Genomic DNA, 23,910 nt, shown 5'->3' with positions numbered 1-23,910 from the left:
ACAAGAAGTTCATATTAAAAAAATCAATAGGAAGTTATTGCATAATCCAAAAATGGGGAATTTATTTACTAGTTTAGCAAAAAAAAAAAAAAAAAGGCATTGCAATGTATATTGAAAACTCAATAAACTCCAAACAATTATATACGAAGGTAGAATATTAATTGTACAATTGAATATTGAACCAAAACCCCTTGTTATTGTTTCTATTTATGCACCCAATGATAAAAAAACAGAATTTTATAAACAATTACACCAAAAGATAAATGAATTAAATATTGAAAATATGATTATAATAGGGGACTTTAACGCAATTTCAAATAGAACTTTAGATCATTCGGATAAAAAGACAAGAAAAAGAAAACAATATTACCTACTACATTCCAGAAATTGCGGTCAGAATTGTTATTAAATGACATTTGGAGGGAATGACATCCATTGACTAGACCAGTGTTTTTCAACCAGTGTGCCGTGGCACACTAGTGTGCCGCGAGTCATGGTCAGGTGTGCCACGAAGCTCAGCAAGAGAAAGAAAGAAAGAAAGAGAGAGAAGGAAAGCAAGAGAGAGAGAAAGAGAGAGAGAGAGAGAGAAAGCAAGAGAGAAAGAGAGAGAGAAAGAAAGCAAGAGAGAGAGAAAGAAAGCAAGAGAGAGAGAGAGAAAGAGAGAAAGAGAGAGAAAGACAGCAAGAGAGAGAGAGAAAGAAAGCAAGAGAGAGAGAGAAAGAAAGCAAGAGAAAGAGAGGCAGGGAAGGAGGGAGAGATAGAGAGCAAAAAAGAGAGGAAGGAAGGGAGAAAGAAAGAGGGATGGACAGATAGGGGAAGAAAGGAAGAGAGAGAAAGAGGGAGAGAAATAGAGTGAAAGGGAGGAAGAGAGAGATATAATTTTTTTTGTCCAAACTTTTTTTAGCCCCCCCACTACCCCCCCCCCCACGCTCAATGTGCCCCATGATTTTGTATATGTAAAAAATGTGCCGCAGCTCAAAAAAGGTTGAAAATCACTGGACTAGACAATATACTTTTTATTCAAACCCCCATAAAATTTGGACAAGAATAGACATGGCCTGGACCACGAAGTTAACTATGGAACAAATTAAAGAAATCGAGATTGATACAAATACTTGGGCTGACCATAATCCTTTAGTGATATATTGGAGAAGGTACAAGAAACAAATAAATTGGCAAATGAATAGAAACATAGTAAAAGAAAAACAGTATAGGGAATTGATTGAAAAGGAATTAGAAATCTTTTAAAAAATTAATAAAAATTCAGAAACCTCTCCCCAAAATCTATGGGATACAGCAAAATCTATGGGATACAGCTAAAGCATATTAAGGACTTAACAATTTCCTGCAAAAAAAAAAGAAAAAGAAAAAAAGATGGAATATGAACAATTAGAGAAAGAACTAAAACAATTAGAAGTGGTTCTACAACATAACTCAGGAGACCGAGAAATAAAAAGAAAAATAGACCTAGTTAAACATAAAATAAAACTTATAGAACAAAATCAAATAGCTGAAAAAATTAAGAGCCAAACAACAGTATTTTGAGCATGCTAATAAACCAGGAAGGTGGCTCACCTATAAATTATGAAAGAATAGGCAATCAAAAATAATAAAGAAATTAATAGATAGTAAAGGAACAATACAATATAAAATAGATGAAAAATCAAAAATAGTACAGGAATTTTATAAAGAATTATATAAAAGAGGAAATAAAAGAGGAAGAGATTTTCAAATATTTAAACTCATTAGATTTACCTCAATTATCAGAAGAACAGCGGATAAGTTTAAATAGCCCATTTACAATAATTGAACTACAAACAACATTAAAAAAAATAAAAATAAAGCTACTGGACCAGATGCCATACCGGCAGAATGGTATAAAATTGAAAGCAAAGTTATGATGACAAATGTTAGAAATATTCAATTGGATAATACTGGATGGGAAAATTCCAAAATCTTGGACAGAATCTTTAATAACATTGATACACAAAACAGACTAGGATAAAGATAAAATACAAAATTATAGACCCATACCTTTAAAAATCTTTACTTCAATTTATGCAACAAGACTGAAAAAGATTTTGAACGAGAAGATCCTTCAAGACCAAAATGGTTTTTTACCAGGCAGACAAATAAAAAACAACTTGAGAATGATTATAAATGCCTTAGAATTTTACGAACAACATCCAGGAAGACAAATGTCATTGATGTTCCTAGATGCAAAAAAAGCTTTTGATAATGTAGATTGGAAATTTATTAAGATGCAATTAAACACAATGAACTTTGGTACAAAATTTGTAAATGTAATAGATGCGATATACTCAAATCAGACAGCAAAAATCATATTAAACAATGAGCAACTAAAAAAATTTGAAAGTGTGAGACAGGATTGCCCCCTCTCACCTTTATTATTTATTTTAACTCTAGAAGCCCTATTGATAAAGATAAGAGCAAACAATAAAATTCAAGGATTAACTATAGGAAAAGAAAGCTATAAAGTGCAAGCCTTTGCTGATGACCTGACCTTTATAATTGAAAACCCCAAAACACCATATCTATTTTGATATAAATGATAGAAGAATATGGCAAAGTAGCGGGCTTAATAATAAATAAAAATAAGACGCAATTAGTTGTCAAAAATATGACAGAAACACAGAAACAACAACTACAACATATCACAGAAAAGAAGATAGTTAAAAAAGCGAAGTATTTCGGAATTTTTTTATTGGGTATAACGAATCAAAAATTTAAAAAGGATATTTTTTTTAAATTATTCATATTTTAACAGCAGCTAGAATAGTATTTGCATAGAATTGGAAGGGAGGAGTTATTCCCGAGGAAGACGATGTAATAAACAAAATTATAGAGTGTGCCGAAATGGATAGGATGACAAAGCGGTTAAATAACCATGACAAATCCCGAAGCGCTCGGAGAAAGTGCTCTCGCAGCCCTCTCGCTGAGAGAGAGCAACAGACAGAGCAAGATGGAAAGAGAGAGGGAGAGAGAAAGTAAGTGAGAAAGAGAGAGAGAGAAAGAGGAGGGAGAGAGAGAGATAGCAAGAGAGAGAACAAGAGAAAGAAAGAGAGAGAAAGAAAGCAATAAAGAAAACAAGAGAGAAAGAGTGAGTGAGAGAGAAAGAAAGAGAGAGAGCAACAGACAGCGAGATAGAGGGAGAGAGAAAGTGAGAAAAAGAGAGAGAGCAAGAGGGGAGAGAGAAAGAGAGAGAAATGACTTAATTTAAAGCATATGGTAAAAAGCACCCAAATAATAACAGGGGGGGAAAAACCCAGCCTCGTGTGTGTATGTGTGTGTGTGAGAACTCTTGAACCATTTCCAATAGCCCTCACCTGTTATTGGAAATGGTTCAAGAGTTCACATACACACACACACACAAGGGGGGAGGAGACAGGGATGGAAAAAGAGGAGAAGATAGTATTAACAGTAATAGATTTTGGCTTTGTTTTATTATTAATTTCTTTTAATAAAAAAGAAGGGAATCTTTTTCTTATTTACTTACTTACTTACTTACTTATTTATTCTTCTATGCCACCCAGTCCCAAAGGGACTGCCACTCAGACACTATACTTTATAATTTTGTCTTTGAGAGCAGAGGTTTTCTTCTTTTTTTTAAAAAAAATTATTTTTCAAAAACAAAACAAAACATCACAAGCAAACATTAAAAACCAAACAAATGACATAATATAAAAAGGAGCTACAATTGCTCCACTCAAAATAGAAGTCTTCATAATACAGAAAGGAAAAACTATTGTTAATTAGATCAATTCAGAGGAATAAAAATATCTATTACTTCTCTATTTGAAAATATTTTAGAATGGTAAATTAAACTATTTTTATAATTCATTAAGGATTGTTTTTGTTCAACCATGTATAAACCCTTTCCCAAATTTTATAAAATTCTGATACTTCTTGATTGTTCAAACGCCTCGTCATCATGTCCAGCTCTGCACATTCTATAATTTTCATGATTACCACCTCTTCTTTAGGAACATACATTTCCTTCCATCTTTGTGCAAAGACAATCCTAGCAGCCACTAAAATATGAGTTATTATATAGTAAATTTCTTTTTTGTATTTACAATTTGTAATACTGGGGTTTTCCGAATTTCCTGTTCGGTGATTTCTCTTATCCAACTTTCTACTTTATTCCAATAAAGTTTGGCTTTTTGGCAAGTCCACCATTAATGATAATAAGAACCAATTTCTCTTTTACATTTCCAACAATTGGGTGGTGTATTTGGGAACATTTTTGAGAGTCTATTAGGAGGTAGATGCCATCTATAAAACATCTTAATCTGATTTTCTTTAAAGGGAACCGATTTAGTTATTTTCCAGTTATATGTCCAAACCCTTTCCCGTGTATCTAAATCTATTTCTCTTCCAAAATTTCTACACCAATTAATCACTGTCTTTTAAAATCAAACCAACAGTTTTAAACTAATCAAATATTTGTATCCTTTCCCTACCAATTTCACTACCAATCAGGGCATATTGCCACCAGTCCTTTATTACTCCTGTTTCAAGTAATTCTGGTCTAGTTTTCAATTTCAATTGTTCATCTAATAAATCCTTGTATTTCCATATCTTACCTTACCATAAATTGGGGTGACATATCGCTTCAATTGGGGTGATCCATTCTGGAATTGTTAAAAAGTAATCTTTTTTTATATCGATCCATACTTCCAATAATGACTTTCTAATTGTATGTCTCTTAAAATATGAATGGGTCTTATGCTTGTCATACCATACAAAGGCATGCCAGCCTAACATTAAATCATGGCTCTCCAAATTCAGTAATCTTCTATTTTCCAGGGTTAGCCATTCCTTAATCCATGATAAGGCCGCAGCATGGTAGTATAATTTCCAGTTTGGGACGGCGAATCCACCTCTCTCTCTTACATCTTCTAATGCACTTAATTTTATTCTCACTTTCTTCCCTTGCCAGATAATATTTTTAGTAATCTTTGTTAATTCTTTAAAAAAGTTTCCCCCAGGGTTAATTGGAATTACCTAGAATAGAAATAAAACTTTGGGCAGAATATTCAGCTTAATTGTATAAATTCTTCCAAGTAAGTTATTCCATATTTCTAAATCCTTTTTAACTTGACCTAAAAGTTTTGTATAATTATCATTTTTTAAAGACATAGATTTAGCAGTAATCCAAATAACTAGGTGTTGTGCTTGGCTCTGGGCCAGCTCCTGCCCCAAGGAATGTGGGGGCAGATGTGGGTGAATCATCACACTGTCAAAGGCCTGTTTTACTGCTGATTGCTTCGGACAGCGAAGTATCGTCAGAAGCAGGGAGTGACTGTGAAATGGGACCCTCAGAGGGGGTCATGGCAGACAGCCAATTAAGAAGCCATTCATCATCATCCTTATCCTCACTGGATTCTGATGAAAAAGTAGTCATAGACGCAAGCATGCGAAGGGCCATGAATAGGAGAGAGCAGTTACGTCGGTATTACAAGAGATAAGAGAGTTCACCTATGGTTGGGTGTGGTGCAACTAATTAGGGCTGATGTTAAATGGGCAGCGTGTCAGCTTCTCAGTGTGGAAGATTATCTGTTTGTGATAGTGGATGCGGCTTGACTCTCCGGATTCTCCAAAGACTTTGTGCTTTGATATCAAGATTCTGAACGTAAATCATTGTTAAACGTGTGAGTTGGACAACGTCTGAAGGAGAGTACCTGTGACGACTTCACAGCTACTTGTTAATCGCTTTGAGTTTGTTTTTTCTGTTTTTTCACTGCATTCAAGTCTGTTTGCTTTGAAAGTTAGCCCTTTGATTACAAAAGGGGGGTTTTGCTTCTATTTTTCTGTGGATAAAGAAAGTATTCTTGACTTTTCACGTGTGTGTGTCTGTTTTTGCTACCTTTGCATTTAATTAGAGGCGCATGCAGAGAGTCGGCAGAACAGAATAATCTTCCACCCCCTCATACACACACCGTTCCAGTTTGGGTGGTTTGTTTTTTTTTTGTTCCTGCCTGCTTTTGTTTTTCTTGCCATTATTTTACCATGTTTGTTAGTGTGGCTGAGATGCAGGCTGTGTTTGGTGCATTGAGGGTGGAAATACAAGCTTTGACGCAGACGGTGCTTCAGTTGCAGAACCAGGTAGATGTATTGTCCCAGTAGCCCACCCCTCTCCAAGTGCAACAAGCGGCTCCTGCTCCACAGCCCCCACCACAGAGGAAATGTTTTGTGGCTATGCCTGAAAATCTTTGGGGCGACCGACGCATGTTTGCAGCTTTCCTCAGCCAGGTGCAGCTGTTTATCAATGCACAAATGCTACATTTTCCAAGGGATGCAGAGAAGGTGTTGTTCCTCTGCTGCCTCCTGGGTGTCTCCATTGCTGGACAAAGATGATCCGATTCTGCAGGATTATACCGCTTTTTGCACCCAGTTGCGATGGCAGTTTTCAGATCTAGTGTGGGAGCAGAGGGCCACGAGGGCGTTGAAGCAGTTGAAACAAGGCTTGCGCCCATTAGCAGAATATTTTAAGTGAATTTCGCAGTCTCATTTGGCAGGTGCAGTGGAATGAGCCGCTTTGATGGAAGCATTCTAGGACGGCTTGTTGACACTGCTTGGCGATTGAAGCTCGGCTGCTGGCTCGAGAGATGCATCGGGCTGGGCAGTACTCCCTCACGTTTCCGGCGTCACACCTGTGCCTGCTCCACGGCGGGGGGTGTCCACTATGCCAGTGCAGACCCCAGTTCCTATACTGCGTCGCTTCATGCCAGCCCTTCCTCCTCGCATGGCGGATCGTGCCCCTGCGGGGGAGCCCACTGATGTGAACTTCATTCGATCCTGCATGCCTCTGGAGGAGAGGGCTCATTGACGTGCATCAGGCCTGTGCTACTTTTGCGAGGGGGGCAGGTCATTTTGCGAATGCCTGTCCTTGCAAATGGCAGAGCATGGCTGCTGCCGCTGTCTCAATACCTCCTGGGCCGACTGCTGCCACCCGGACTCTTCCAGAACAGCGTACAGAATCTGCACCCCATGTTCCCCCCACAGCACCTGATTCCCTGATGTTCCCATGCCCCTGGTTCCTCAGCTGGCCGTTCAGCCGGGAAATGATTGGAGCCCGGCTTGGTGGGAACACTAGGTCAGGCCGGTATTAAACCTTCCCAGGATTCTTCAGCTCATGACCCCGGAACGTACCAACACCTCACGCTTGCTGTTCAAATCCATGTAGATCGTCGTACTCGGTCTATTCCGGCTCTTGCCCTCGTGGATTTGGGGGCCACCACGAATTTCTTGGATGAGGCTTTCGCGCAGAGACATTCGCTGCCCTTGTGTCCTGTAGAACCTCCGTTGACTGGAAACGATTGATGGGCGAGTGTTGTTGTCCGGGCCCATCCGACTTCAGACCTTGGCAGTGCATATAAGCATCGGGACTCACGAGGAGGCTCTCCAGTTCTACGTCACGCGGGGACTCTATTTTCCTATGGTTCTGGGGTTGTTGTGTTTATGTGCGCATGATCCTCATGTGGTGTGGTCTCAGAACATCGTCACGTTTTCCAGTTTGCAGTGTGTGGACCATCACCATCATGTTTGCGCAGCTCAAGGGCCCAGAACCCCCGCAGCAGTTTTACCTGAGTGTCTCACTGACTTCGCTAATGTGTTTAACGAAAAAGAGGCGGATCGCTTGCCGCCGCATCGACTTTATGACTGTGCCATTGACCTCTTTCCCGATGCCAAACTGCCGGCTGGCCGATTATATTCAATGTCTGAACCTGTATTAGTGGCCCTCAAGGACTTCATAGACAAAAATCTTGCCAAAGGGTTTATCAGGCCCTCGACCTTGCCTCTGTCAGCACCTGTTTTGTTTGTCAAGAAAAAGACTGGGGAATTATGTCTGTGCTGTGACTGCCGCCGCCTGAACGCTATCACGGTGCACAACTGGTATCCATTGCCGTTGATTCCTGAATTGATGGAACGTTTACGAGCTGCCAAAGTATTTTCTAAGATTGATTTACGCAGTGCCTATAATTTGGTGTGGATACGGCCGGAGGATGAGTGGAAAACAGCGTTTGGCACCCGATATGGACATTTTGAGTAGACCATTACGCCCTTCGGCCTCACCAACGCCCCAGCGGTTTTCCAGCACTTGATGAACAATGTATTCAGGGACATGTTAGACCATTTTGTGGTCATTTATCTTGATGACATTCTTGTGTACTCCCCATCACAGTCCAGTCATTTGGGACATTTGTGCCGGGTTCTGCTCCATTTGCGAGAGCAGCGTTTATATGCCAAGCTGGAGAAGTGTCAGTTTTTGCAGACCACCATCAAATTTTTAGGGCATGTCATTTCTTCAGGGGGCATAGCCATGGACCCAGGCAAGGTGTCAGGATTCAAGACCTGGCAGCCCCCGCGGAGGGTGAAGGACGTGCAGAGGTTGTTGGGGTTTGCGAACTATTATCTCACATTCATTCCAGGGTTTGCCCATCTGACCGTGCCTCTTACCCGCTTGTTGCAGAAACAAGTACTGTTTCAATGGGGTGAGGGGGAGCAGCAGGCCTTTGAGGCCCTCAAGGACGCTTTCATCAAAGAACCCTTGCTGCAGCATCCAGACCCATGTTGGCCGTTTGTCCTGGAGAACGACGCCTCTGATGTTGCCGTCAGCGCTATACTTCTACAGACCCGTCCAGAGGGTGGCACCCTGTTTCCGTGTGCCTACCATTCCCGTAAGCTCCCATCCTCGGAGCGGAACTACACGATTTGGGAAAAAGAACAGTTGGCCACCAAGTCAGCATTTGAGATGTGGAGATATTATCTCGAGGGCGCTCAGCACCAAGTGGAGGTCCGGATGGACCATAGAAATCTGGTGTATCTGCAAACGGCCCGAAAGTTGATCATTCTCCTTCGCACAGTTCAACTTTCAGATCCGGTACACGCCAAGTTTCCAAAACCCCAGAGCGGATGCTTTGTCCCAGAAACATGAGTTCCTGCATCCCAAAGAACCGACCCCATCAATTTGCAGAGGTATATTTGTGAGATGCAGCGGGGGGATGGTTTGTGGTACAACGGATGCGGGAGATGGTGTCCAATTCTCCCTGGACATTTGTGGATGGACTGCTCCGGTACCAGGGACAGTTGTATGTACCAACAGGGCCGTTTTGAGGATTAGTCATGGCCCAATGTCACGATAATCCCGTGGCAGGTAATTTTGGCTTGTTCAAAACGTTGGACTTAGTGTCTCAAACGTTTTGTTGGCCGCGGCTCCAGGATGATGTTCACTCTTATGTTACCACATGTGAACAGTGTCCTGCGGCCAAGTCAGCTACAGGGGCCCTGCCAGGATTATTGCAGCCATTGCCAACGCCCACGAGGCCGTGGGGAGCTGTGTCCATGGACTTTGTCACACATTTGCCACTATTGTCAAGGTTCACCACGGTGATGGTGGTCATGGACATGTTGACGAAAATGGTACATTTCATCCCGTTGCCAGGTGCCCACAGTTCAGGGCACGGCCCAATTATTTTTACAGCACGTGTTCCCGCTCCATGAACTTCTAGATCGGGTGGTGTCAGACCGGGGGACACAATTCACGGCCCGGTTCTGGAGGGAACTCATGTCTGCGTTACAGGTACAAGTTTGTCTTGCTTCAACGCAGCACTCTTGGTCCCTGTTTGTCCCAATTACCCGCTTTGTCTAAGTGTACCCATCCTGCCTGCACCCTGTGTTCGGGATCACCTGCCCGACATCATAATCCACGCCATCCAGGACTCCCGTTGGGTGGACAATTGTTTTCAATACTTAATCAAATGGCTGGAGGGCGAGCCGGACCATTGCTCGTGGGTAGAGGCTAAATTGGTCGATGCTCCCGCCCTCATTCGGGCTTTTCATGCGCAATTTCCACAGAAGCCCCGTCCCTTGTGCTGGAGTCAGGAGAGGGGCCCTCCGGGGGGGATGGTGTTGTCATTGGCTCTGGGCCAGCTCCTGCCCCAAGGAATATGGGGGTGGATGTGGGTGAATCCTCCCAGTGTCAAAGGCCTGTTTTACTGCCAACTGCTTCGGACAGTGAAGTATCGTTGGAAGCAGGGAGTGACTGTGAAATGGGACCCTCAGAGGGGGTCATGGCAGACAGCCAATTAGGAAGCCATTTATCCTCCTCCTTATCCTCACTGGACTCTGATGAGGAAACAGTCATAGATGCATGTATGTAAAGGGCCATGAATAGGAAAGAGCAGTTACGTCGGTATTACAAGAGATAAGAGAGTTCACCCGTGGTTGAGTGTGGTGCAACTAATTAGGGCTGCTGTAAAATGAGCAGCGTGCCGGCCTCTCAGTGCGGAAGATTATCTGTTTGTGATAGTGGATTGTGGCTTGACTCTCTGGATTCTCCAAGGACTTTGTGCTTTGATATCAGGATTCTGAACGTAAATCATTGTTAAACGTGTGAGTTGGACAACGTCTGAAGGAGAGTAGCTGTGACGATTTCACAGCTACTTGTTAATCGCTTTGAGTTTGGTGTTTTTGTTTTTTCACTGCATTCAAGTCTGTTTGCTTTGAAAGTGAGCCCTTTGACTACAAAAGAGGGTTTTTCTTGTATTTTTCTGTGGATAAAGAAAGTATTCTTGACTTTTCACGTGTGTGTGTCTGTTTTTGCTACCTTTGCATTTAATTAGAGGCTCATGCAGAGAGCCGGCAGAATACCTAGGTACCTCATTTTCTTTGTTATTTTCATATCTGTCAATATTTCCAGTTGTTTTTTCTGTGATTCTGTCATATTTTTAATTAACAGTTGTGTCTTGCTTTTGTTAATTTTCAAACCTGCCACACTCCCAAATTCGTCTATTAGATCTATTAAATTTGGTATAGCAGTCAGGGGTTTTTCTGTAATCCTTTCTGTAATCCTTTAATAGTTTTGTTTGTTCTTGTTTTTATTAACAGAGTTTCCAATGTTAAGATGTATTTATAATTGTCCTTAAATTGTTTTTAATTTGTCTACCCAGCAAAAATCCATTCTGGTATTTGCGAATAATTTTATTTAAGACTTTTTTAGGTCTAAATGCATAGATAGAGACAAATATTTTATAATACAGTGATCCCTCGATTAGCACGGTCTCGATTAGTGCGAAACGCTACAACACGGTTTTTCACAAAATATTAATTAAAAAATACTCCACGGTTTTTTTGCTATACCACGGTTTTTCCCACCCGATGACGTCATACGTCATCACCAAGAGTCACTTCTCTGTCTCTTTCTCTTTCTTTCCTGTCACTATGCTTCAATCATTTTCTCATTTCTCTTTTTTCTCCCCTTTTTTCTATCATTTCTCTCTCTCTTTCTTCCTCTCTCACACTCTCTTCCTCCCTTCTCTCTCCCCCCCTCCACTTGCCCACGAGAAGAAAAAAAGCAACCTCTGCCGGGCAGCTCCCCTTGTGCCCCCGCTTTGTGCCTGCCTCTTTTGGGGATTTTTTTTTCTTTTCTTTTTTGCGCTGGCGGCGGGAGCTGTTGGGGAGGGCTCTGCCGGGAAGGCCTCTCAGCTGCAGAGCCGAATGGGGGCGGAGGCAACAGTGGAGCCCGGCGCTGGGGCCATGCGAGGCTGTTCATCCAGGGGGGCGTGGACTGGCAAGTCGCCCTCCTTTCTCTCTCTTTCTCAAGATCACTTGCCGCTTGTCTATTGCAGCGAAGGAGGCGAAGCAAGGCTCCAAGCTGCAAAGCGGCAAGCGATCTTGGGGTTTCCCCTTTGCCTGGGCGGCGGGAAGACCAAGGGAAGGTTCCTTCAGCCGCCCAACACCTGATCCGCTCCGCAGCGCGGCAGCAGCGAGGAGCCGAAGATGGGGTTTCCCCTTTGCCTTTACCCCATCTTCGGCTCCTCGCTGCTTCCGCGCTGCGGAGCAGATCAGCTGTTGGGCGGCTGAAGGAACCTTCCCTTGGTCTTCCCCGCCGCCCACACGCAAACTCCACCATCTGCGCGTGTGCGGCCATGAAAAAAATGGCGCGCATGCGTAGATGGTGTTTTTACTTCCGCATCCAGTATAACGCGGAAATCGGTTAGCGCGGGAGGTCTTGGAACGTAACCCCCGCGCTAACCGAGGGATCACTGTACATTTAATAAAGATATTGGTCTATAATTTTGTATTTTATCCTTCTTTGTTCCTGGCTTATGTATTAAATGTTATTAGGGCTTTGGACCATGATGTTGGAATTTTACCATCTGTAATGATCCTATTAAAAATCTCTAACATATTCAAAGTAAGTCCATTACTATCTAGTTTACAGAATTCAGCAGGTATAGGGGTCTGGACCAGTAGCTTTATTGTTTTTTTGGTTGTTCAGAGTTTATTGTTGTGGTTGGCTCTAGCCCAGCTCCTGCCCCAAGGAATGTGGAGGTGGATGCAGGGGAAACATCAACATGTTATAGGCCTGTTTTATTGCCGACAGAGTCAGGTAGTGCAGTTTCCTCGGACGAAGAAGAAGGTGGTGGTGACTTGGAAGAGGGGGGCTTGGCACACAGCCCAGGAAGCCAATCTCCATTATCTTCGGTCGATTCAGATGAGGAAGTGTTAGACCCACGCATGCGCAGAATTATGTATCGAAGAGACCAATTGAAGAAATATTACAGGAGATAAGAGGTCACCTGTGTTTGGGTGGGGCTCCAGTAATTAGAGCTGCTGATATAAATAACAGCATGCTGGTTTGGCCGTTGTGGAAGATTATCTGATTGTTGTTCTTCAGGACTGTGCCTTGCTATTTCCGGACTTTGTTGATTTTTCATGACTTTGATCTCTCCTATTATCTCTGCCATTTTTAAACCTAGATCTTCATCCTTTTCTTCTATAATATTTTGAAATCTTAGTCCATACGAAATGCATTGTAATTCCAAGTGAGTTATTGCCTCATCAAATCCTCTATTGGCTGTACTTCTGCGCTCTTCGAGTTCTTCCATTTTTTGCTCTACTTTCTCCATTTTGCCTTCTACTGTTTGGATTCTTTGATCAATCTCTTTTAAGGTTTGTTGTATGTCTTCAATTTTTACGTCCATTTCTTTCATTTTTTCCTTCACTTCTCCTGTTTCAACTTTTAGATCTCCCATTTTGGCTTTCAGATCTTCATGTTGCTGTCTTGCTTCATCTCTATTGGTATCAATAGAGATCTGCGTTTTCTGCATAAAATCTTGTATGACAATGAATCTTGAATAGTTTGGAGAGAAGTTTCCTTCGCCTTCTCTTTTTCTTTTGCTGACATACTTGTTATTGTCTTTTGTTGGGATGGAGAAGAAAAAGGAGATTCCTGTGAGACCAGAGATGTAGTCGAAGTCTGTTTTTAGAAGTTTTTATAATAGTAGTCATATTTGACATCTTAAATGAATTTCTGGATTTCCTTAGGCCTATAAAAAAATAAAAGCTTTTCCAAAATGACATCCACTTTATAAATCAAAACTTACGGAATTAACTTATTACCTAACTTATAAATGAACACTTCCTTACTATTTAACACCTAATTGACAGTTAAACAATGTATATACTCAATATATGCTTAATTACTATAAAAATATGATTTAAAACTCAGTTATATCTTATAATATTTGAATAATTATGAAGAAAGAAAAAACAAAAAGAAAAAAAGATTAGTCAGTTATCAAAATACCACAAAATGTGTAAATATAGGTAAATATATAAGTAAATATAAGTATTTAACACTTAATTAATCAGGCTTAATCAGCTTAATCAAGGCAAATATATGTAACAAAAAAGAAAAGGAAGAAAAAGAGGGGGGAAATATAATATAGCAAGAGCAGTACCAAGCAGTACCAAAAAAAAAGTGTTAGGGTGTATTCCAGACCTGGAGGGAGGAAAAGAAAATTAGCAGTTCATTCTATTCTTAAGAGTAAACCAAGAGAAAAAGAGTACAATAATAAGAAAGAGGGAAGGAAAACAACTAAATATACTTAACCCTGCTGTTCTGTTCGAAAAAACTCCCTAATCTTATGTTCCCGGGTCTATTTGACCCGGACTGCAAATTGATCATTTTAGGTACTTATATTTGGTCTTTTTGAAAGCTTTATTCACCTGGAAACAAGTTTGAACATTTCTGCACACAATGGAATGAAAATTGAACTGAAAAAAATTATCCTTATTGGTTTATTTTGCACATAAATGTGCCTACCCCCCCCCATTTTTGTGAATTCTTTTTAGGTTTATTGATAATTTTGCCTGCAAAATGCATTCTATTTTACTAAAGATGGTGTGGGATTGGTAGCTTGAACCTTTCTGAACATAATGATATGAAAATTGAACTGAAAAAAATGATCCTTATTGGTTTATTTTGCTCATAAATGGGCCCCCATGCTTATACTCAAATAGGCTTATACTCGAGTAGGCTTATACTCGAGTATAAAACAATATGGTCTTATATTCAAAAATAAACCAATAAGAATCATTTTTTTCAGTTCATTTCTATTTTTCTTATGTTTAGGATTGTTCAATTTAGTATATCAAAACTTTTGGGTTTATTGATAATTTTGCCTGCAAAATGCATTCTATTTTACTAAAGTTGGTGTGGGATTGGTAGCTTGAACCTTTCTGAACATAATGATATGAAAATTGAACTGAAAAAAATGATCCTTATTGGTTTATTTTGCTCATAAATGGGCCCCCATGCTTATACTCAAATAGGCTTATACTCGAGTAGGCTTATACTCGAGTATAAAACAATATGGTCTTATATTCAAAAATAAACCAATAAGAATCATTTTTTTCAGTTCATTTCTATTTTTCTTATGTTTAGGATTGTTCAATTTAGTATATCAAAACTTTTGGGTTTATTGATAATTTTGCCTGCAAAATGCATTCTATTTTACTAAAGTTGGTGTGGGATTGGTAGCTTGAACCTTTCTGAACATAATGATATGAAAATTGAACTGAAACAAATGATCCTTATTGGTTTATTTTGCTCATAAATGGGCCCCCATGCTTATACTCAAATAGGCTTATACTCGAGTAGGCTTATACTCGAGTATAAAACAATATGGTCTTATATTCAAAAATAAACCAATAAGAATCATTTTTTTTCAGTTCATTTCTATTTTTCTTATGTTTAGAATTGTTCAATTTAGTATATCAAAACTTTTGGGGGAATATTCCTTGGAGATTTGTAGCCTAAAAAATACAAATTGACAAAAAATTCAGAAAGCATGGGGGGAGGGGCTTTTTGATCAAAATAAAAATATAAGCCTCAATTTTTTCAGTTCAATTTTCATATCATTATGTTCATAAATGTTCAAACTAGTTTTCCAGTGGAAAAGGTTTTCAAAAAGACCAAATTCAAGTGCCTAAAAAAAATCATTTTGTTCCGGGTCTATATGACCCGAAACAGTCAACGTGATTTTTTTTTTTGCCCAGAAAAATTTTTTTTCCCTACCCCCACAAATATTTTTATGATGATCAGCCATGTTAAAATGAGTAAATGAATGCATAAGATATTAAAAATATTTTGGATTTGAAGCCTGCGTAAATATAAAGTGAAAATGGTTGCAAGCAGCCGAGGGGGGGGGGCTTATTTCTGATGTTAAAAAACCAGTAAGAATCATTTTTTTCAGTTCCTTTATATTTTTCTTATATTCAGAAATGTTCAAGCTACCAATCCCACACCAACTTCAGTAAAATAGAATGCATTTTACAAGCAAAACTATCCATAAATTGAAAAACATTTCACAAAAACGGGGGGGGGGCATGCATTATATCAGCAAAATAAACCAATAAGATTTACTTTTTTCATTTCAATTTTCATATCATTGTGTGCAGAAATGTTCAGACTACTTTCCAAGTGAAAAAAGCTTTCAAAAGGACCAAACATAAGCACTGCAAATGAAGAGTTTTCGGTCCGGGTCAGGGTGACCCGGGAACAGAAGAAGTGTGACTTTTTTTGCCCAGCAAAAACTAAGCCCCCCACCCCCCAAAAAAAATTTTCATAGAGAGAACCCCTGAAATAATGAAAAGTCATGAAATTTCAAGTTTCAGATATGCAGGGAAAATTTTTTACAGGGACTCAAACATGGCTTTCAGGTCACATACGACCCGAACAGAACAGCAGGGTACTATGTTTTCTGACCAGTCCTTTTTAATTCCTTTTCTTTTCTTTAATCCTTAAGTCTTTAAGTCTCAAACCTATTTGAAATGGACAGACAAAGAGTCAAACAATCTTCCAGTAACAAAAAAGAATCTTTAAAATCTTCAGTTGTAGTTCAACATAAGAGTTCAGTCCAATTTTATAAAAGTAATCCAATAATCATATTTTCATATTGTCCAATATAATCCCAATACGGTTCTATTTCACACAAATTAATCCTCTGCAGTTCGGTCTTTGCTGATTACTCCAATAACATAAATCCAATTACGATATCCAATTAGAATAACCAAAAATCAATTCTCCAAATGGAATCTAATCTTCTTTTCCACTGTATTTATTTTAGCCCTTCCTTGTCATTGTACTTCACGTTACAAACTTCCTTCGTACTGTCTCTTTAAGGCCAAAGCAATTTCAACAGCGTATCTCCCAAAAACCTCAACAACAGCCAATCCAGATTTTCTTTAGTTTAATTTATCTAAATTTGAATCCTTCTCCCCTAGATCTTGTATGAAGAGATATACTCTATAATCTTTCCGGAGATAGGATTACCAAAAAAAAATAAAGCAATTTAAACAGTTCCTATGTTCTAGCAGTGTGATCACACACACACACAAAAAAAGCCAAGTTCCGGTTGTTGTACACACTCCTGGTCAATTGGAGGATGATGAAGAGCTTGAGGACTCTGATACAGATAGTGTTTATGAATTAGTGGTGGACCCTGGGTTACACGTATTAGAACAGGTGAAAGGCCAGCCACAGGATGTTGCTATGAGGCAGAATCTAGTGAGGAAGAGAAAGATATTCGCTGGGTTAATCCTCAATTCAGAAGGATCCAAAAACACAAGGAACAGGTGTTAGGAAAAAGATATTAAGGGGAGGAATGGGTTAAATACTGGAGTGATGTATTAGTTACGTCAGGAGGCCAGTGGGGAAGAAGTACTCCAACGCCTCCGACAACACCACCTTTATGCAAAGTTAGAAATGCCAATTTTTTCAAATGGCCATTGACTTCTTAGGCCATGTCATTTCCCCTCAAGGCAGCACCATGGACACTGAAAAATTCAATGCCTTGCAAACCTCGAGCCAAAGATATCCAACGATTTCTGGGTTTTGTCAACTACTACGGAACCTTCATTCCTAACTTCGCCACCTTGACTGCACCCCTCACTTACCTTCTCCAGAAAAACATTCCATTTCAATGGGGCACCGAAGAACAACAAGCCTTTCTTAATCTCAAAAAAGCTTTCATGCAATAACCTATTCTCCAATACCCTGATCCCTGTCATCCATTTATCGTCGAAGCTGACGCCTCCGACGTTGGAGTAGGAGGTGTACTTCTCCAACAACGCCAAGACGGCGGACCTTTATTTCCCTGTGCCTATTATTCTAGGGAATTAAAACCTCCCGAACAGAACTATACCATTTGGGAAAAGGAACTTTTAGCTATCAAGACTACTTTTGAGATCTGGCGACATCACCTGGAAGGAGCCCATCACCAAGTACAGGTCAGAACTGACCACAAAAACTTGGAATTTCTCCAAACTGCCAGGAAGCTAAGCCAGAGACAAATCCGATGGTTCTTTTTCTTTGTCAGATTCGACTTCCGCATTACCTACATTTCTAAGTGGGACAACAAACAAGCCAACGCATTGTCTCGCAAACCTGAATACACCCAAACCCATGAACCTGTGCCGCTTTGTACCATTCTGCTTCTCGTGTCAATTGCAGCCGCCCACAATGCGGTAGATCTTCGCCAATGAATTCGGGAAGCGCAATGCCAGGACCCCTTTGTCACCCAAAGGAAACAACATCTAGAACTTGATTCTGCATGGACCATCACTGATGACTTGCTCCGCTACCGTGACCTGCCCTACGTTCCTGCAGGTCCACTCCGAGGTCTCATCCTCAACCAGTGCCACGATAATCCCGCAACCGGCCATTTTGGCCTCTTCAAAACGCTACGCCTTGTCTCTCGTACATTTTGGTGGCCCAGACTCTGCCATGATGTCAGTACCTACGTTAACTCATATATCCGTTGTTGCCAAGCCAAAGCCACCACCAGAACCCCTCCGGGATTATTGCAACCTTTACCTACACTTGAAAGACCCTGGGATACCATTTCTATGGACATCCTCACTTGCTTACCTGTTTCTCAAGGGTTCACTGCTATATTTGTAGTAGTGGACATGTTAACCAAGATGGCACATTTCATCCCTTGTCGTTGAATCCCTACAGCCAAAATCACAGCTCACCTATTTATCCAACACATCTTCCGCCTCCACGGATTACCCGATACCATCGTCTCCAACCTCAGTCTGCAAATCACCGCCCAGTTTTGGAAAGAACTCATGATCTCTCTCCAAGTCAAGATTTCCCTGGCATCTACCTATCACTCCCAAACCGACGGGGGCACCAAGAAAGTTATTGGCATCCTGCAACAATACCTCCATTGTTTTGTTCACAACAGGCAAAATAATTGGACCAAATATATCTCTGTAGCTGAGTTCGCCTTTAATAACTCTGAACATACCGTGTTTCCCCGATAGTAAGGCAGTGTCTTACTATCTTTTTACCCCCAAAAGCCCCACTGTGTCTTACTTTGGGGGTATGTGTTATATTATCCCGGGCACCGGGGCCGGCTCATCTTTGGGCTTCGGCCCGGGCGAGGTCTCTTCTCCTCGGGGCGGGCGGCGTTAGGCGGTGTTGCGCGAGAGGCGCGGCTGTCCGTCGGGCCCGGCCTCCATCCCTCCTGCGCCGCGGCGGGGCCGGTCCGCGATGCGCATCCTGGGGGCGCCCGGCTGGCCGGCTCCGGAGGCTGCGGCTCCTCCCACTGCTGCCCAACGCCGAGGATGCCCCGCGCCCAGCCCGGCTACGGCAGCAGGCAGGCAGGCAGCCCCAGGCGCGGCGGGGAGAGCAAAGGCGGCTTCGGCCCGGGCGAGGCCTCTTCTCCTCCGGGCGGGTGGCGTTAGGCGGCGTTGCGTGGCAGGCGCGGCTGCCCGGAGGAGAAGAGGCCTCGCCCGGGCCGAAGCCGCCTTTGGTCTCCTCGCCGCGCCTGGGGCTGCCTGCTCTCCCCGCCGGGCCGAAGCCGCCTTTGGTCTCCCCGCCGCGCCTGGGGCTGCCTGCTCTCCCCGCCGCGCCGAAGCCGCCTTTGGTCTCCCCGCCGCGCCTGGGGCTGCCTGCTCTCCCCGCCGGGCCGAAGCCGCCTTTGGTCTCCCCGCCGCGCCTGGGGCTGCCTGCTCTCCCCGCCGCGCCGGGCCGAAGCTGCCTTTGGTCTCTCCGCCGCGCCTGGGGCTGCCTGCTCTCCCCGCCGCGCCGGGCCGAAGCCGCCTTTGGTCTCCCCGCCGCGCCTGGGGCTGCCTGCTCTCCCCGCCGGGCCGAAGCCGCCTTTGGTCTCCCCGCCGCGCCTGGGGCTGCCTGCCTGCCTGCTGCCCAACGCCGAGGATGCCCCGCGCCCAGCCCGGCTACGGCAGCAGGCAGGCAGGCAGCCCCAGGCGCGGCGGGGAGACCAAAGGCGGCTTCGGCCCGGCGCGGCGGGGAGAGCAGGCAGCCCCAGGCGCGGCGGGGAGACCAAAGGCAGCTTCGGCCCGGCGCGGCGAGCAGGCAGCCCCAGGCGCGGCGGGGAGACCAAAGGCGGCTTCGGCCCGGGCGAGGCCTCTTCTCCTCCGGGCAGCCGCGCCTGCCGCGCAACGCCGCCTAACGCCACCCGCCCGGAGGAGAAGAGGCCTCGCCCGGGCCGAAGCCGCCTTTGCTCTCCCCGCCACGCCTGGGGCTGCCTGCCTGCCTGCTGCCGTAGCCGGGCTGGGCGCGGGGCATCCTCGGCGTTGGGCAGCAGGCAGGCAGGCAGCCCCAGGCGCGGCGGGGAGAGCAAAGGCGGCTTCGGCCCGGGCGAGGCCTCTTCTCCTCCAGGCGGGCGGCGTTGCGCGGCAGGCGCGGCTGCCCGTCGGGCCCGGCCTCCATCCCTCCTGCGCCGCGGCGGGGCCGGTCTGCGATGCGCGTCCTGGGGGCACCCGGTTGGCCGCCTCCGGAGGCTGCGGCTCCTCCCGCTGCTGCCCAACACCGAGGATGCCCCGCGCCCAGCCCGGCTACGGCAGCAGGCAGGCAGGCAGCCCCAGGCGCGGCGGGTAGAGCAAAGGCGGCGGCGGGAGTAGCGGACGCCTCCCTCGCTTTTAGTACCGTGTTTCCCCGAAAGTAAGACATATGTCTTACTTTCGGGGTATGGCTTATATTAGCCGACCCCCCTGAAACCCCCCATATGTCTTACAATCGGGGGGGTCTTACTATCGGGGAAACACGGTACCTCTACGCAGACCACACTGTTCTACGCCAACTACAGGTTCCATCCCCACTTGTTTTCACTCACTCCTGCTGATTCGCCGTTTCCACTTGCTGGTGATTTTCTCAATGAGTTACGTGCCGTTCACCAACTTGTCCAATGTTCCTTAACTCAAGCCAAAGAAGACTACAAACGTTTTGCCGACTGTTCCCGCAGAGAAACTCCCCCATTGACTGTTGGCGACCAAGTTTGGCTTTCTACCAAATACCTTTCTTCTGAACCTCACCACAAGCTGGAGCAACATTTCATTGGCCCTTTCCCTGTTGAAAAGGTCATCAATCCTTTCACATACCGTTTGATCCTACCTTCTTCCATGTGGGTGCATCCCGTTTTTCATCGCTCCCTATTGCTTCCAGTCTCCCCTGACTCTCCACTTCGGGCCCCAGTCCCTGGCCCTTACGATCCTGCTCCCTCCCATCCAGACACCGGCCTTCACATTCTACTATGATGCTTGGACATTACTAGCATCTACGACGCTTGGACATTACTAGCATCTAGGACTCTCGTTGGCTCAACGTCCGCTTCCAATACCAGGTGGAATGGTCCGGAGGTGGGCCTGACACCACTGTTTGGATGGATGCTCATGACTTTGATGCTCCTGCTTTGATTGCTAACTTTCATGTTAATTTCCCTGATAAACCTAAACATAATTTTCCTCCAGGATGTTGCTAGGAGTCCAGACTCTAGTGAGGAAGAGACAGACATTCGCTGGGTTAATCCTCAATTCAGAAGGGTCCAAAAATGCAAGGAACAGGTGTTAGGAAAAAGATATTAAGGGGAGGAATGGGTTAAATACTGGAGTGATGTATTAGTTACGTCAGGAGGCCAGTGGGGAAGAAGGGCGGAGTTTCAGTGTTGTAGTTCTAAGATGAAACATGTTTCAGTTTGGCTCCGGAGCAAGTAAGTTTATTCTGTGTTATATTGCAGTCATTCCTGCTGTTTTTGAATCATGCTGTATATACATGAATTTCAGGAGATGGGAGGAGGCATGAAAGAATGTATGTGGAATGTAATTAAGGGAGATAACGGGAGAAAGGAATATGCTAGTCTGTATTGCATTTTTGAATACGGAAGCAAAGAGAATAACAATGGGGTTTCTTTGTTTATGAAATACTGTATTCAGTAAGCGCTATTTTTACTAACTGAAGTTCTACCAGAAACCAGAACACCGGTTAGTAATTTTCCATACGAACGGACTATCAATTCTGTCAACTTCTGTTATTTTGCCTTATTTCAGATACGATTACTTTAAACAACTGATCTTGTAGAATCTAAGATCTTTTTCTTATTTTCTTTGTTCTTTTACCTTGTCTTCCCCTCTGTTGATCTGTTTTCTCTGACTTCTTTTTAGAATGTTTTCCCTTCTTTCTAGGTAGTCGTGCTGCTATGGCCAGGTGCCAGCCATGATTGGAGCCCGGTTCTTCTTTTCTGGAGCTGCAGGGCAATCCCTTCCCTTTGGGGCAGTGGCGCTCTGCTCCTCAGGATCCGGGAGACCCCCTGTTCTCGGAATGGACTCTCCGAGTATGATCAGACCGCGAAATTGCGACCACCAGGAAGAAAAAGGAGGTTCAGGGACAGAGCTCTGTCCCCTACCTCCCGTTGCAGTGCTGCCGCCACCTGGAAGCTAGAGAGCAGAGGTTTTCTAATTGCAGCTCTTCCACGGAATCCAGATTTGTGAAGCTCCCTTCAAACAGTTTTTGTGAAAACTGGGTTCTGTACATGTCTATTGAGCTCTGCAGTGATTGTAGAAGCTGCGGTCTTGCAATCCGCTCTAACAATTTACTTTGAAGTCCGAAGGTCTATCTCAGACAACTTCGACTTTCGACCAGACCTGTGCTTGGCTGAGGACGTTTTCCCTTCTCTTTCAAAAGCAGTCATTACTTTTGAGATATTACCTCTTGAAACGCCAAACATTCGGGCACTTTCTGTTACACTAGCACCTGCCATTCGAGCACCAACAATTTGGCTCTTTGAAAGTCTGAGAGGTCTGCCATTTCTAGAAGGTTATAACCAATTTCCTTAAATTTCTGTTAAAAAAGGGTAGTTTAAAAAAAACATATCAAATAACGGAATTTAAACAAAAAAACATTAAAATATGTCAAGCTTTGATTGATTTGAACATGTTCAAACATTATGATGCCAAAAAGTCAGGTGTTTCCATTTTTCTCTCCACCCCCTCAAGACAACTCAGGACAAAGTCTTGTGCTTCATACTTCATACGATTGCTATTATCGTAAACTCTTCGCAGCCAAAAGCTCTTGACAGTTGTATAAAGCTGGATAAATCCTACAGGAAATGCTCACTACCAACTACTGTTGGAGCCCAATTTACTACTGGTTAAGCTCCTTCTTTACAAACAAAAGTCCTTTTTCTGGGAAAATAATAACAAAAGATAAGAAAAACTTAATACATTTTAACCCCAGATTTTTAAAACCTTTTAAATTTATTCACAACATTCATATGAAGTTTTGCAGCAATTTTGTTCTACTAAGCATCTCTTTCAACATGAAAATAATAAAACAAAACTTAAGGAAACTATTCTAACACTTAATTCATATAAATATAGATAAGATGGACAGCACATAAATCTAACAAATAAATTCACACTGCCAGTCCACCAAATCTTCCTCCTGAGTTAACTATGTTTAATAATTTCAAAATATAATAAAATAAAAATAAAAAACATTAAGTATTAAATATTATAATTAAAATATTGCAGCATTTTTTAAAGAATAGCAGAAATAAGAAGAAATAAACCACATGAATTGGCAAGGAATGTACCATTAACAACTGGACACTGGTTATCCTTGGGATCCTGAAGCCTAGACAAAGCCAACACAGCTTGGATTCTCACATTTGGTACTTTGTCTCTTGCTCTGAATTGTATAGCAGTATTAATCTGATCAAAAAGTTCATCTTCGATCTGGGCGTTCTCTGGCAGACTTCCCAAAAGTTTATTAATAAGTTGGCACACACGAAACCTAACTGCATTGCTGTTAGCAGGATGAGACTAAAATACAAAGAGATTTTTAAGCATTCCTTATTATTGTGGTTATACACAATTATGAATTTTAAATTTTAAAATTTCAGCTTTTATATAGCTCTGGTCATACAATAGTAGCTGAGGTACAAATTGTACTATTTTGTTTACAATAATAAAAAACCCAACAATTATGCCCAGATCCTCAGATCCTTATCTATATTAATTTATTTCCCCTTTATGCGGGATGAAAAATCTGCTCCAGCCCAGAAATGTTCTGCTCAATAACCTTTTGTTAAAGACAGCAATTTTATCAAAGGTTATTGTGCAAAGACAGCAATTTTCATTTATAGAATGAATCTGACAGATTTAAGCACAGAGACATTGAATACAAATGACTCTCCTGTATAAACGAATTTCAGAAACTCTAGCTTAAGAAAAGCTAATCAACTGCTTTGTACTACTTTCTGTAACAAAGGCAGGAAAACATAAAGCCCC

General features: G+C 42.8%; 1 protein-coding gene across 3 annotated transcripts in view; it reads right to left on the bottom strand.

Annotated features, from left to right (window-relative positions):
* The window catches only part of NCAPG (non-SMC condensin I complex subunit G), a 281,872-nt gene that overhangs the window by 196,417 nt on the left and 61,545 nt on the right, over positions 1-23,910 (bottom strand). For all 3 annotated transcript variants that reach the window (XM_070757387.1, XM_070757390.1, XM_070757388.1), the window contains exon 4: positions 23,214-23,442. In XM_070757387.1, coding sequence (XP_070613488.1) covers positions 23,214-23,442 — 229 coding nt within the window. The remainder of the gene's footprint in view (positions 1-23,213; positions 23,443-23,910) is intronic.

Source organism: Erythrolamprus reginae, chromosome 7 (genome assembly GCF_031021105.1).
Source record: "Erythrolamprus reginae isolate rEryReg1 chromosome 7, rEryReg1.hap1, whole genome shotgun sequence".
Lineage (NCBI taxonomy): Eukaryota > Metazoa > Chordata > Lepidosauria > Squamata > Dipsadidae > Erythrolamprus > Erythrolamprus reginae.
This window is presented reverse-complemented; position numbering and strand designations above follow the sequence as displayed.